Raw genomic sequence first — 13,590 nt, 5'->3', positions numbered from 1 at the left:
ATATATCGTCACTAACACTGATACACACATACATCCAACACAAAATGGCCTACAAAAATACACCCCAACAAACAAATAAAAGCGTGGTTAGCATTTCCTTCAATATATATATATATATATATATATATATATATATATATATATATATATATATATATATATATATATATATATATATATATATATATATATATATATATATGACTGCCGTCATGAGAAAAGGGCCCTTATCTTTTGACGTCACAATGCGCAGAAAACGACGTTAAAGTCGCGGTATTGTAAACACGGAAGTAATTTTTGTCGACTGCGTTTTTTGAACAAAAAATAAAATTGGATTTCCAGGTGTTACATGAAAAATATTAAATCATATGACATTTGAAGGGGACATTTTTAATACATGATATAATTACACACAAGTACATGAATTTATTATATTGTAATTATTCTGTTTAGGTATTTAATTGATATCACATAATTACGCTGAGTGCGACATTGAACTCATTGTTAATTACGACGATTTATAGCGATTTGTATGTATGATGCATGGCTTAAGTTCTCTGAGCAATTTGCAAATGTTTAAATTTGACTCATATTAAGTAGACTAAGTCAATATTATGTGGTATTCTGCATACACGTATATTTTTTCATAGAGAGAGGGAGAGCAATGCACGTACATGTATACACTTCTTAATTCTAAAAAAAATCTAATGTAAAATGTACTTTGCCATTTTAATTGATCAATACTTAAACATATCGATATGCGCAGTTAGACCAGCTCACCCGCTTAGGGCGAAGCATCCATGTCCAAATGTGTTTGAGGGGGAGGGGAGGGGCGGGGCGCAGATCATTGAAAAGCAAAAAAAAATCTCTTAATAAAACAGCAATCGGTAAAAGTTCAATCTAAATAAGGGGGAGGGGGATATACTACTGGTGTCTGGTATTATGGGAGATTCGAACCTCCTACTACAGGAACGAATGAAAGAGAGAGGGGAGGGAGGCAAACGGCCCCGATATAGATATTTCTTTACTAAGTTAACAGTAAGAGAATATGCTAAGGGGAAAACGGAAGAGGGGGATGCCACGGAAATTTTGCAAAATTGATTAAGAAAACATTTTGAAATGATCAAATAAATACATAAAAAAGTAGTTCCTGATAAAAATGACCATTGTATCAATTTTCTTAAATAAACCGATAATAGCTGACTTGAAATTGACTTGCAGTACATTTAGGCTATAGATACAGCTATTGTGGACTTTTTCCAAAAGCATTATGATCAATGTTGAAGAAAATAACAATTACATCGACGATGATATTAGGATTAAAAATATTTATGAAACAGAGGAAACAACAGATTAAACAATAGATTAGGTTGTTAAGAAATTACAAACTTCTGATAAATTTTTATATGGCGACATCTTTTGAGAATAAATCACTGAAAGGGGAATAAGAACTAGCAACAAGTGGTTATGGGTGTCAAATTTAAATGTTAAGAAATTTTTCAAAAACATCAGCCACACCAGTCGTAAGACAACAAAGACAGTGAAGAAATCTATATTTTAACACTGCTGATGTTTCGAGTGGAAAAACGGAGGTTCAGACAAAACTCTGATAACCATAAAATATGTTAAAAAATGCATTTTTGGCTGACTGTTGCACAGGCACTTGATGTATCTAACCTTTCTTTTCATAAATAAAGAATTCTCCATACTATATAATAGTATGGATATTTTTTATTTATGAAAAGAAAGGTTAAAAACGTCAAGTGCCTGTGGACTGTTGTATTCTTGTACATCAGTATGTAATAAATTAGTCACGTTTCTTGTTGAAATCTTGAACGTCGAGTCTCAGATCTGATATCTCGATACCCCGGATATCTCGACATTTTTTGAGAGTTCCGTTGATGTAGGGATACTGAAGGAAAAATATTAATTAAGCACACCTTTCTGATTTTAAAGAAAAAAATGTTTCTATTTCAGTCGTATGGTAACAGGCAAAAATAAGAGTCATGCTCTTTAATTTCGAGATTCTGACAAATTGTTATTTTTTGAAACAATAACTGGGAAAAATGGTTAATCTATTTTATCTTTAGCTTTCAAGACAAAAGCAGATACTAAGTCGATCGCCCATGAAGTTCAAGTTAGAGTGGTAGAGTTACAAACATTCAATGGGATATTGCTTAACCGAATCGCCTCATATACAAAAAAAGTATATAAACATGTGTGTTGGGCGTTATATTTAATTATTGTTTAAGAATATAATTTTATGTACATTTCATCGCATCGAAAAATGAAAAGATTAGGTGTCAGGTAAGCTGATGCTACAGAGAAAGATGAATAGATGACCTTTATTACGTTCAAATACATATATTCAAGCAGGTCGGTTGATAGTTTTAAAAGTTCGGGGAGGGGGGGGGGGGTCGGGGGAGGGCAACTTCCTCCAAAGATCTGAAAAGCAAAAAAAAAAAAAACAAACAAACAAAAAAAACAAAACAAAACAAAAAACAAAAAAAAAAAAAACAAAAACAAAAACAAACAAACCTATACTGACTAAAGAGTTGGGGGGGGGGGCAACTTCCCAAAATAATCTGACAAGCAGAAAAAAAGGGAAAAACTTACCTGTACAAATCCTGGAATTTACCAGTGCTCCACCTTACAATAACAAAAATGGGGGGTGGGGGGCAGCACGGTATAAGAGGAAAAATTGCCCCCCCCCCTCCGCGTTCTACGGGCCTATCAAGTCTCGCATGATATTCGGTTTCAATTTCAAATAGATTTCATAAAGATTGTAATGCAACTGTATTTCATTTCGCTCAGAAAAGTCCGTTTAGTTTGTATGTACATCAGGTTTTTTTTTTAGATTAGCGGCCCCTTTAAGAAATGTGTTCAAGTGATACAGCAGTAGCGTCGAGGGCACAAGTGCCTCAAAATAAATAAAAAAAGGACAGAAACATTTTTTAACCGCTTTTGATTAAGTGTGATTTTCTGAAATGAGTAAGTAGTTGACCAAAAAAAATTAAATTTTCATGTACAGAATAAACGTTCATAATACAATCCTTTGACATCGTTATGTGCCTCTTTGTTATGTTTCTACTCCATAACTAAGACAGGCGAAGAAATTGAATTGTATAAACAATTGAAACTTAATTATTTAACAATCTAATTAAAATTAGATGTTCCGAATCCACTACCGCTTCTCAAACTTTTTATTTTTTTTTAATTAATTATGATTTTTCTAATGAAACTTAAAAAAAGAAAAAAAGTTTACACATCATGGCGTATCTGAATTTATTTCCCGTTAGAATTTTTTAGTGATACAGAAAATACATGAGGTGTTATTATCCCTTCGTAACAAACTTATAAGGGATAAAGTAACGTACGTGTATGTGGGTGAGTGAATGCGTGCTTATATCCGAAAATATTTTTTTTTCTTTATCGGGATCGATGTGCTCTTTCGCGAGGGGATGCCTCGCTTTAATTGTACGACGTGCCCTCCAGGGACATCGATATACATTTTTTCATATTTTAATATTACAAGTGCTTTATATCTTTTATAAATTGAGCTAGAGTAGGAATTTTAAAAAGAATACCTTATGATGTGGAATTCTACAAGTATTAATTTTTCGACTGAATAAAAACCGTTCCTATATCCTGTCTAGACCCCCACTCCACCCTTTACGAAATTACTAGACTTGCTCTAATATAATATGAAAATAGTATGCGACTTCCCCCATGAATAAATACATACTAGTTGCTTGGAAGAAAAAAAATTCTCAAGTTTATATGAGTCAAAATAAAAAGTGTAGTTTTTAAAAGAATGTTTGTAAACTGAATTTGATGTAAGCGACGTCATTACGTTTTCAGTAAGTAACGTCAACGTTGTTTTGAAGCGGCCTTACTAAAATGCTCATAAAATACTGATAAAGTGAGATATTTCAAAAATTGATGTATATTTGCATTCAGAAAGAAACAGGCTATCAAAATTTAAAAAAAGTCAATTTATGAAATTTTTATCCTAAGGGCTCTTTTCTCATGACGGCAGTGATATATATATATATATATATATATATATATATATATATATATATATATATATATATATATATATATATATATATATATAACAGTCATTTGATTATACTAGTTAATATTCCCATGAGAGTTTTGCGTGGAAATGAAACGGAACGTCAAGAGTTTCTAGAGAAATTAAAACAGTCGGCGGAATATATCCTATACAAAAGATCTCAGGAGAGTGATCAGAACGTAAAATGGGTATGGAAATATGGGGTTATACACGGGAGACCAGAAGTCGTCAGATCCTGTATAGGCCTTCATGAACATTGGGATATTTATATAATGGACAATAAAGCTCACAGAAAACCAAGTAAGTATAAATTGCTTAAAACTTGGAGCATATCTATCAAAACATGCACAGTTTTAAAATTTATATAATTTGAATATTTTATAATAATAATATTTTTAGATAGGTGGTTGTTTTCGGTGTTAGGGTATGGCAGGTAAAATCAATGCATGAATGTAAAGGCTCTCAGAAACAATATTATGTACTGCTTAACTTTGTCTGAAGAAAAAAAAACTTTATTATGTACTCAAATAAGTGTTCAACGTGCTCATTTAAAAGTCTTGAACATTGATACATTTAGTTTGTCTTACGTTGAATCATTATTTGACCGAATAAGATTTTTGTTGTCTAATCACTTATAAGTATAACTAAAAGAGAACTTTTAGAGAATTTAAAAACACCATTTTATATAATTCGTACATCAAAACGTACGTCTAATCTACATTTTATTCAACCAATCATTTATACAAAAGCAATAAAGCTTATTGGCATCTTTGACGTTTTGTAAATCCTGGTTAACTAATACTCAGGGTTGATCCTGAATTAGTGATGCTCAGAACACTAGAGAAAAATTAGCATTAAACCTTAACCTTGCGTTATTTTCGTAGGATGGAAAACCTGAGGTATTCTCGTTTATCGTACACTTTAGTTGTTAGGTCGCCGTTATTGTCTATAGTCAGTAAAACATCCAGATATGAAAGAAATGTCGCAAACTTTGTTATGTCTTTTATTTCAAGTTCACTGGGATATATCGAATCGACATATTAGTGAAAGTAACTATTGTTAATTGATGATACATCGTATATATGTGTAAATGTCGAGTTGAAGACCACAGCAAGTGATTTGAATAAATATTGTTTCATAGGAATATTTAAACTAATAAGGGGGGGGGGGGGCAATTAATGCCTATCGGCCTTCCAGCAGCTTGTTGGGAGACCTGGTCTTCAAAGACTACATAAATGTTGTCAATGAGGAACTCCAGCATCCTTTTAATATCAACTTCAGAATACTTGTGTGTAGAATCAGAGTGATTTTTAAGAAAGTAATTATGTTGTTGACCAATTACAAGATAGTAAAATTTTTGACTTTCATTGTTATTGAAGAAGTAGTTGTTTATGATATCAAAAAGTCAAGTTTTGAATTGAGTCGTGAGGAATGGTCGTACAAAGTGTAAAAAAGTCGTATGATTTGATGTAATTACTGACTATAAAAAAATGGCAATTTTAAATTTTCCTAAAAGTTTTTCGAAATTCTTGAGAATCAAGATCTGATTTACATCACTTCTAGAATATGCTGTAGCACAGTGCGTCTTAAGTTTTCACTTAACAGCAATTAATATTTTTGTTCAGAGAAATGATAGGGCAAAATAGAGCATTTGCATGACCCTGCGATGTACATGTATCATTGTTTGTAAGGATTTTTATGACGTTTAGGAATCCAGTATAGTCAGGGTAGATCGAACTCACTTTGCTTGATTAAAATATTGAAAATTTTGTAAAACTGAAATGTAATTTTGAAGAAATTCATCTTTTAAAAGTGAACTGCCAGTATAAGATGGATTTCAAGAAATAGAATTAAAACCATGTTCTTCTAAAGTACAGTTATGATAATGAGCTTTGCAAAACAAAGATGATATTGTTACAAGCCTTGTTGGATACAGCTGGAATCATAATATATTGTTTATGTTGTCATTTATTTCTTTTATTATTTCCGATTTAGTGAAAACAGTAGGAGAGATAGAAAGCGTTTTAAAAAATAAATAAAAAATAATAAAAAGGTAGTTATGATTCATTTAACATAGAGTATCGGCCAGACACAGCTGAACGCCAGAGTGGACCCCAAAAGCAAATCCCGGGTTTCGCATTGCTTTCGGTCGGAGACTGCTACAATTATTTTGATATCTGAATGCTTTTGAGGTGCAGTCTGCGTTTGTTTGGGGCTCACTCTTGGTCAGCTAGAGCGAACACAGCATTTTTCTGACACTTAAGTGTGAAATGGAATCCACTTTATCTTACTGTCTGTTAGCCCCACCCATTGTATTTTATTTTATTAAACCTAGCATGCTTCAGAAGAAATACAAAAAACCAATCAGGTACATGTACTTATACCCAGAGACCCTCCTGTGAAATGTTCAGTTAGCGGTGAGCAAACAAACATTTTGAAAGTGATTTGACTGCGTGCTTCTGCATGTATAACTCTACTTTTAAACTGTATCAAATTACAGGTAATGTAAATTTTATGATAGAATCAAATCCATGTCCAGTACAGGCAATCAGACAAATATAAGTGATCCTATAAAATTTGCTTCTCAAATTTGCGCTTGCTTCCGGCGTTCGCTTTGGAGCAGCTCAAGATGAGCTTTGTGTGTGCTTTGGGCCCGCTCGATATCAGCCTCAGCAGACCCAGAGCGAACCTGAAAAGCAATCCTGGATATCGGTTGGTGTCCACTTTCTGGTACATTGTGTGTGGTCGATAATGTAGATGCATTATGTTCAGTGCAAATAAAAAAAAGAACTTTTGAAAAGGACTTAAGGAGGAGGACCTTGAACTGAAAAAATACTTGTCATTCAATTTTTTTTTTCATATTTTGTAAATTTCTGATTAAGTATGTCCAACATATCTTAAAACAGTTATATCGTTAGGTTTCTTACCTTATTTTGGAGATATTGATTGACAAATACTGTCCTACAGTATCTAAGTGGAGTTTTAATTTTCCATGTTTCCGGGCTCATTACTCTGCCCATAATGGGATTTTTTAAGCATATATAAATATATCAAAGTGGACATGTATCTTTTAAAATATATCAGAGTATAACTAGGATTTAAAATTCGAAAAAAAAAACAAGTTTTGTCTATCATACTGCATCTGGATATGGAAAATTACGCACTTTTAAAGATAACTGAAACAATAAAAACGTAATTTATAAAAAATTCTCTCATTCAAATTATTGATTAACTGTAAAAATTTCGAAGCTGACCTCATTATTTCACAGGACATCGTTAAAGAGGACATTTAAGCATGACAAAAACGTGTCATATAACATTTCTCGAGTACGGGAAAAACCAACTATGACGTCACACGTAAGCTAAATAATCAAAATGAAATATACCTACATAGGATTTCCGTCATCAGTCATGTTTAGGGAAACAGAGGAGTGGATCAATCCTTTTAGTAATTTGTAAATGTTTACAAGAATGTTAAAACTTTTTAATTTTTTATATAAGATGGTAATTAAAGTAAAACAAATGTCAAAAAATTATACAAGAACTGATGCTTTACACGTTTTGCACTTATATAAACGGAGGCTATGACGTAGTTAAACAGAGTCATGTGACCATGTGTCTTTCATCCCCTTAAATAAAGCATAGAGATTTGGTTTCCGATAGAATTGTATACATGCTTAGAAATTTTAAGATAGTGTGCTGCACATTTCAATTCAATTACACTGATATTTTTAAAACATAGGGATGAGTACATTTTTTTTTTAATTTCAGGTAAATTTCATACCTATCCATCTGATACCAGATGTCTCCTGTACAGTCTTCTGCTGGTGGATCAGTGTACTTTTGATTTCAATGGACAGTCCTACAGAACAACGTTTAAAAAACTCAGAGAAAGATATTTCAAAGATATGCCTCAACGTGAGGAACTGAACACTACATTTGTGCCAGAAGGAATTATTGGGAAACAAGGGAGTACACTAAAGATCAATTCAGATAAAATCAGACATGAAGTCATGTACGCGTTTGTGACAGAATGTATGGAGGAGGAGAGTGACTTGATTTTTTTCCTGAAAACTGCATCACGCGGTGTAGTATCGGAGTACTGCAGGTCCTGGAAGTATGAAAAGTTAGACCAAGAGAGATGTTTGTATATACCGGATACACCAGACGAATTTTACGATCTGTTGATGGACAAGTTACAAGTGGACATCTTGGTACACAGTTTTCTGAATGAGTCGGAATATCATAGCCGCATCAGTAAATACCGTGAGTGTCTTTACTTATGCGAACGCTATATACAACAAAGACAGCCTTGTAATTTAAACATTTGCTTGTAGTAAGGAATTTTCTAAAAAAAAAAAAAATGATAATGATAAACTATAAAAAAAAATTCGTTGCAAACTAAGGAGTGGTCTTCTGTCGGTACTGCGTGATATTCAAAACCTTCAACTTACCCAAATAACCATGGGCCAAGCTCCTAACGCAGCCGCAAATAACATGAAATATTTATTAGAAGTGTAAGAATCTAAATTTTTCTTCATTACAAGATATGGCCTGGGCCACGTTTGTATTTTCCATAAAGTGGTTGCATTTTAAAATATGAGTGTTTTTCAATGACATTTAACCTTGACCTATTTTCAAGGCCAGTAGTTCAAAAGGTTCATTGATTAAATTCGTCCTCCATAGGGAGAAAGGTTCTTGCTACTAATATTTTTTTTTTCCAAAAGAAAATGTCAAATGATTTTAGGGATATTTCAACTGTGAAAATGTAAAATTGCAGCAAGCTCATTATTTTCCTTGCTTCACTATATTGTTTTCAAGGAAAATTCTCCCTGTAGGTGGCGATTTCATTAACGAAGCCATCCTTACACGTAATAAAACTTCTAATGTTTCTAGCCAATGCTTAGCCTTGATGTCTTACAACCGCTCAGCTATGACGTCACAACCCGATATTTTAAGAATATTTTCTGGAGTACAAAGTATTAAAAAATAAAAGATATCTCACAGAAGAATCTATTTATCTATGAAATCAATTCCTTATGCAGCAACAAAACATTGATTTTTTTACAGACTGGATGCATAAAATGAATTTGGACATTTGTTTTCATAAAATTTTTATCGTATTATTATTAGCCATTTGACAGTTTTTGACTCTGTGTATCCCTGTATTTTAATCACTCAACATCAATGAATTTGCTAACAGTGTATTAGACATTATATTAAAAATTCATAGAAGGAAAAGCTCAAAATCTTTTATATATATTTCAGTTAATATTCCAGAGGAAATTCTTGACTGGGACTATAATGCACGATGTAGATATGTAGAAAGTGCTAAAAAAGGAACACAGACGATTCAAAGAGCTCGCGCCATGATTGTTGGATGTGCTGGGGCTGGAAAAACTACTTTGCTTAAGCGACTTCAAAACAAAAGTCTGGCAGAATTAAGGAATGTGAGGACAACGGTCGGATTAGAGGTTCACGAAGACATTTTTGAAGTATTACAAAGTGGAGATTCTTTAAAAGGTTTGTTTGAAATGAATAAAATACAAAAGTATTAGCATAAAATATGAATTTGAATTATTGTAGAACAATATAACTCAATTTCAAATATAGACAAGTATGTACATGTACATTTTTTAATTTTTTTTTATTTTATCGTTTGCAGTTCTAGACACACAATAATGTCAGCATATGACAGAAAGCTCCTCTCTTTTACCTGCATTCAGCATTCAAAATATAAGATTCCTAACGTCTTTGTTAAAATCTTTCGTAGAGTTGACAAATTGAGAATCCAACTCTTTTTTGAGATATTTGCACTCAATCTAGTTAAAGGCGGGATACATAGCAAAATCGGTCCTCATCCTGTATCTTGTATACCACATAACACGTGTGCTCTAACTGTAACACTGTTTTCTAATAACCTCATAAAGTTACACTTGAACTTGTTAACGTTAGATTTTTTGTATTGTATCGTTCCTCTTTTTTAAGATAAAAATACATATTTACCTAGAGCACATTTCCATTTCATTTCAATGCATCACGTAGACCATGTCCTAGACTAAGCCTCAACTAGGATTCATCAGAGAAATAAAAAGTCCTTCCAATTATAGTTCCCACAAGGAGTCACCTCAGGGATATTTCCAAGATTAACTATCAAGCAAGGTTCCTTCGTACGGTACTGAGTGGGTTAGTACCAGACTAACCTATTCTGGAAGACAGCTTAATTCACTCGCCTGCAGCCTGGCAAAGAGGGCGGCATCACCATTGTCAGAACCACACCTATGACGGAAAATGGTGGTAGCAGCGGAAATGCAGCATCCTGTTCGTCAGGGAGGGATGCTTTCTCCTCTGCAGAGATATGTTCACTTTTCACTCACGGGGGATCTTCAAGCAGGGTACCAGACGGCACCAGGGCCAATTCTAATAGGGAGGTTGACGTTATCCAGACACTTATCAGATGAACCTCCGGGAACCTCAGGGGATAACCCTATTCCAATTCTGGTAACTAAGCGATTCTCATATTGACATCCGTTGAAGGCCTTGGAATAAGACCACCCACCTGGCCGGGTAGGCGTTACATAAGGGACACCTGTCCCCTTCAGTGCAGCAATGCATCAGTAGGGCCGTTGAAAGGCCTCCTCATATTATGGGTAGCCTGGGGATGCTCCATGACATACTCTCATGTAAGTATTCAGTTCCAATTTTTTTTCTGCTCCTGGAAGACAAACTCCCCGGAACTACTCGTCCATGTCGCAACATCTCCTAACAGCTAACTTCCTAGCAACTCCAAGGACTCCATACGGATAGAGGAGATATTAAAGACGATCGGCACATTCGGAGGAACACTGCAAAAAGTTGAACTCTCATGATATTGTCCTATAACCTCCAAGTCTTCAAACCAATCAGGAAAGGGAAGGGAGAATTATGATGCTCATTCCTAAGTTCTCTTCGGTACGGGTAGAAAGTGAGTGGGTTTTAGGTTTGTGTGCGACCCCCCTTGTCCCTCAGAAGCAGCCGGTTTGAGTGCAAATCAACTTTTACCACAGAGTCAACCTGTTGAAGGGAGAGCGGTAAGGTGGCCCCTGTGTCCATCGCGTGGTAGAATTCAAATCAGTTTCTGCGGTCTAAGGGAGATTGTTCCTTCCTTTCAGAGGATGTATTCTCGTAAGAGACATCCTTGTACCACCCATGTTCATGGACCATTCTGTCGTTCTGTCAACTCTTCACAGGAGAAACACTCTCATTCTCCTATAGATTATCGAACTGGCCTTTCACTGGGTCTGATACGGCATGTCTAAGTTCAAACATCGTAAACATACAGATTCAGGGAGGGTCCCTCTAAAGTGATTCCAATACAAGTTTCATTAAACCAAGTTTCACACTGGTTATCAAAAAAAAAAATCATCAGATTTCTCAAAGAAGCAACACATGTCAGAATCAGTCAGATTCCCCTCCAACAACATAACTGACTTTGTGGAAGGCGTTAGAATACCCTTTCTTTATTTTCGTTGGAAGGGCTGTTTGAGGGTGAATTGCGCTGAGAAGGACCAGCAACCCCCCAAATATACAGCCTCTATCAAAGTAATCCTTTCCAGGGTACAGCACAACTCGGTATCTCCCTCAGATTGAGGGCTATACGTCTCTTGAAACCGGCACAGCCAAAAAAGGTATGTTCCGAACTATGAGCTTTTCGATCGATCCTGAATGAGAACCATCACAGTTTCTTGGTCTTAAACTGATAGAAGTGTGAGCTTAACCTTTTTTTAGGACTGTACCGGTCCCCTTTCAAGATGGCACAGCTTCCTGCATTTCCTTTTTATGATATTCAAGACAAAGAGACATAGAAAAGTCACCCACATTGTTAAATCAAGCTGAGACGTGTAGGTCGCTGTCTCTCTTCATCCCTTTCTCAGATGACCTTGGGATATATATATAAATTTATATATATATATAAAATGTAAATATCCCGGACTGACAATCTCAGGATCCTTAGTTCGATCCCTGGCGTGGATGTAGTTTCTTCAGAGAAAAGAAGTCGAAAACTATTCTGACATAGTAATACGCTATATAAATGCTTAGAGCACTATGCTAAAATAGCTGGGTATTGATTATATAAAGAGAAACTTACATAAAGCATAATAATGAAAATTAGAGTCTAAGTCTCAAAGATTGAAGACGAATTTCTAAAATATCACAATAGATTTAACAACACGCCTCTCAGTATAAGATATAAGCATGTAGATAAGTCCCGAACATAATCTAAATTGTCATATATGTTTGAGAACCTTTCTGAAGAGTTCCATAAAAGGAATACCTGTATAGCACTAAATCAATGTGTTTTGGTCAAATCATACCTCGAGATAGTGAAAGAAAGTTAATTGCATTTTATGTAAACTAAAAGAGATTAAATAAAGGTTGGATGTAATATTTACATTGTGTATGAAATTGTATGTATCAACAACTACATTAGTGAAATCGGATGGGAGGGGGTCAGATCCAATTGCTTCTCTTGTGTTTTTAATATCACTGTACGTCGACAGACCTAAGTGCACTATGAGTGTATATATATATATATATATATATATATATATATATATATATATATATATATATATATATATATATATATATATATATATATATATATATATATATATATATATAAAGTATTATAGATATAGAAGTAACAAATGACAGAGGATAAAAAAATGTTTTTATTATTGTAAAGAACCATGTAGTCTGCATATGTTTCTATCTGAGAAAGCATTGTCAATATCCGCGCATCTAAAAAAAAACCTTTAAATCTAGCTTATTAACTAAACTCAGCATTAGTCAATGCTATGAAACAATAAGTATTTATCCATTGTCTAGTATAGTACAATATCTGTGTATACATCTAGGTGAAAATATATCAAACGGGGATCTACATACAACACGGTTATAGTAGAAAATATATCTGATTTTGCTCTTGTTAATTGATTCAACTGAGGGATATTTTTTTTATAAAATAAACAAGATATCAAGGAACGTAGAGAGATAAAACATCTACAATTAAAGCATCCGAATTCATAGTGAAAAGGATTCCACGCGGCTAGATTTTGTACAGAATGTTCTTACTGGTGATTGAAATAATAACTTCCAGGATACCTTGTACTCAGTTCGAACATTCCACGTATTTAAAGCGGATCTAGTACCAGCTAGCCGGGCGTCCAACCCCACTCCTTAATTTTTTCCAATTCATCTAACTTCTATATATACTCTCAATTTATCCACATGTAACATTCAGGAACGTAGTATCAATGCTGATTCGAAATCAAAAAAAATTATGTCGAAAAAGTCTGAAACTCCCCTCTACATGTACCTGGATAAATGGTAAAGTTTTTTTTTTCATTTTTATAACTGCGATGAACATAATGATACTTTTCTCATCCCAACTTTTTTATTTTTTTTTTACTTTATGTCATTTTCAAAAAAAAAAAATGTATGTAAACTTAACTAATTTTCAATAG

The 13,590-nt window shown here is 33.9% G+C and overlaps 2 protein-coding genes across 2 annotated transcripts in view; both read left to right on the top strand.

Annotated features, from left to right (window-relative positions):
• LOC133203371 (uncharacterized) overlaps window positions 1-13,590 on the top strand; it is a 284,718-nt gene that overhangs the window by 119,903 nt on the left and 151,225 nt on the right. The window lies entirely within an intron of this gene.
• Window positions 1-13,590, top strand: part of LOC133203347 (uncharacterized) — an 87,996-nt gene that overhangs the window by 31,833 nt on the left and 42,573 nt on the right. Inside the window, exons 3-5 of the mRNA XM_061339144.1 lie at window positions 4,142-4,381; window positions 7,853-8,347; window positions 9,350-9,604. Of these exons, the coding sequence (XP_061195128.1) occupies window positions 4,142-4,381; window positions 7,853-8,347; window positions 9,350-9,604 (990 nt within the window). The remainder of the gene's footprint in view (window positions 1-4,141; window positions 4,382-7,852; window positions 8,348-9,349; window positions 9,605-13,590) is intronic.

This window comes from Saccostrea echinata, unplaced genomic scaffold (genome assembly GCF_033153115.1).
Source record: "Saccostrea echinata isolate AGI-Se365-2 ecotype Australia unplaced genomic scaffold, CSIRO_AGI_Sech_v1 ptg000050l, whole genome shotgun sequence".
Taxonomy (NCBI): Eukaryota; Metazoa; Mollusca; class Bivalvia; order Ostreida; family Ostreidae; genus Saccostrea; species Saccostrea echinata.
The sequence above is the reverse complement of the archived record's forward strand: the minus strand, read 5'-3'. Positions and strand labels throughout refer to the sequence as shown.